Genomic DNA, 2,500 nt, shown 5'->3' with positions numbered 1-2,500 from the left:
TCACATTTCTGAGTCTCCATTTCAGTTGCAATTTCGAGACGTTGGATGGCAGTAGTGTGTAGATAATGTTGTGTTGGCAAGTCAGTTCAGCCTTTTACGTGGAGTCTTTTGTTGCGCCCAGAAAGTAATAATACTGTAAGTATTGTACTAACTACGTACTTTACCAGCTGTTTGATTGAAATGTACATCTTAGTGGTAGCATTTACAAATTTAGAGGTGTTGAAATGAACTTATTAAATGGCAAATTCTAATCAGTAGCGTGTCAGTAGCGAAGCCAATGTATATTAATATCAAGCTAGCACTTTCTTTTTTAAAACATTTAAGCCTTAATTTAAGCGTTTTTGAGTCAATTTCTTTGTTGCCATTGGAAATTGCAACATTATCTATAGGTAATCCGGGTCAGTCCACTCCAAGTGTTGCTGGAGTGATCCCCAAGTGCCGAAGTGAGTCGGCAACCAAGCGAGACGTCATGCACAACCTAGGTACCGTAACATGGCACCGTTGGATTTTACGTGAGTCGGTGCCCCCAAAAAGTACCTGATTCAGTACCCATCCCTAGCCTAAAATCTATATTGCGATTTATATCCCAGCCTTTTGCAAGAACGATACATATTACAACATATTAATTGGTTGATAAATCATATTTGAATCATTTCAAAATGGGTTACAAAGGCTCGCAATTTATGCTGACGGATGAGGTAACATATTGCATAATTTCTGTTTGTATTATTCTAAATCTACTAGCTAATTTACTATTAATATCTGGTTACTTCCTGCTGTAACATGGATCTAGTAAGAAGTGATACGAAACGATCGACTGCAGAAGTTAAAATACAATAAAAATATATTTTTTTTAAATACAAAAAAATTTTATATTTCAAGGTAATATTTTTAGGAAGGGAATGTGCTTTATAGCCTCGTTTTCTGCCGCCGTGGTTGTGAAAGAAATTGATTTGATATGCACCACAGCTTGCTTTTAAAATCCTAATAATAACTTAAAGTACCTTGGGTAAATAATGTAAAGTCACTACACCGGTAAGTTTTAGCGCTTTCATGGCGAGTTTACTGACAGATATAAATAAGAACTTTACACTACTTTATATAAGAAATGGAAACAGTGGAGGATGAGCGTCCTATAACAAAAAGATAGAGAAAAATAAGACGCTTATCGACTACGCGGTCAGCACAAACTACAAAGGCAGACACGCGCAATTTTTCAGGACTTATGCAGAACTTAAATACAGATCTGCAGGTACCAGAAGGTAAGGAAAGTTACTTTTGCATAATATTGCGAAACAAAACGCGAGATAATATGTCTTACCTTATACACACACAATAATAATACTTGTATGTTGAAGTACAGTATAAAAACCATCGAGCAGTGCGGCTTATTATCATACCAAAGTCGTACTAAAACATTGTGATAGATTTTTGAGCGCCATGTGTAATGTTCTTTATTTTCAATGAAAATATAAAATGTTGGTGTTGTTTACTTGAGTCATATTGCAGTCTACACTTATCTCTTGTGTGTGACTGCCATCTACTGGTCACACTTATCATTTCACCAGGTACCAAATAAAATTGCTTTGAGGTCGGTAAGCACAACCAAAACTATTCCGTACATTAAGCGTAACGGGTTATAAGGCGCACTGTTGATTTTTGAGAAAATCAAAGGATTTTAAGTGTGCCTTATAGTCCGAAAAACACTGTAGTAGCGATATATTAATGTAGTCGATTGTGTTGACTGGCAGCTGTAATAGATTCATATCGCTTTCAAAAGCTGAATAAATGGCTTTATTTGTACAAAACACAACTTTGCCTTAGCATTCCAAGTCTCTTCATAGGTTGGTCTCGCTGGTACAGTGTAGTATCATTCGTCATAGTGTAGCCGTAAGTAAAGTGAAACAGTATAGAAAAGGTGTCATTGATCAGTATCAAAACTGCTAATTCAGCAACAGTTGCATTTCCATAGAGCAAACACAAATGTCTGTTCTGCATCAAGCTTACATCCATTACATTAATGGCGGCGCCTCGGTCGGACCTACAACAGTTCTGATTATATTTGACATGACAGTTCATGTTTACACTACTTTGGGCAGGGGATGCATGGGTGTTTAGCACATTTAACAACTAGCAGTCATTCTTTTTCGTCATTTAAGGTAACAAGAAGTCCAAGCAAAAAGTCAATGGTACAGTATGTTGTCTAAACGGCCCTAAAATATGTGCGAAAGTTTTACGTGTGTGAGTGTGCTCTGAGACTCACCTTTGTAGACGTTGAGCGTGATAGTGCGCACTGCAATGCGGACCATGCTTTCGGGGTGGTTGAAAAACTTAATGGCCTCAGTGTACAGGGCAAAGTCATTAGTGTGCTGTGTGTGGGAGACAAACAGGGTGCGCCAGTGAGCAAGGCACCACTCTCGCCATAATGCACCAGAGAGACAGACAAACACGCACGCACGCACGCACGCACGCACGCACGCACGCACGCACGCACGCACAC

The 2,500-nt window shown here is 38.6% G+C and overlaps 1 protein-coding gene across 2 annotated transcripts in view; it reads right to left on the bottom strand.

Moving 5' to 3' along the window:
• Positions 1–2,500, bottom strand: part of clec16a (C-type lectin domain containing 16A) — a 139,277-nt gene that overhangs the window by 116,160 nt on the left and 20,617 nt on the right. For both annotated transcript variants that reach the window (XM_061905873.1, XM_061905874.1), the window contains exon 5: positions 2,264–2,369. In XM_061905873.1, the coding sequence (XP_061761857.1) occupies positions 2,264–2,369 (106 nt within the window). The remainder of the gene's footprint in view (positions 1–2,263; positions 2,370–2,500) is intronic.

Source organism: Nerophis ophidion, linkage group LG07 (assembly GCF_033978795.1).
Source record: "Nerophis ophidion isolate RoL-2023_Sa linkage group LG07, RoL_Noph_v1.0, whole genome shotgun sequence".
Classification (NCBI taxonomy): Eukaryota; Metazoa; Chordata; class Actinopteri; order Syngnathiformes; family Syngnathidae; genus Nerophis; species Nerophis ophidion.
The sequence above is the reverse complement of the archived record's forward strand: the minus strand, read 5'-3'. Positions and strand labels throughout refer to the sequence as shown.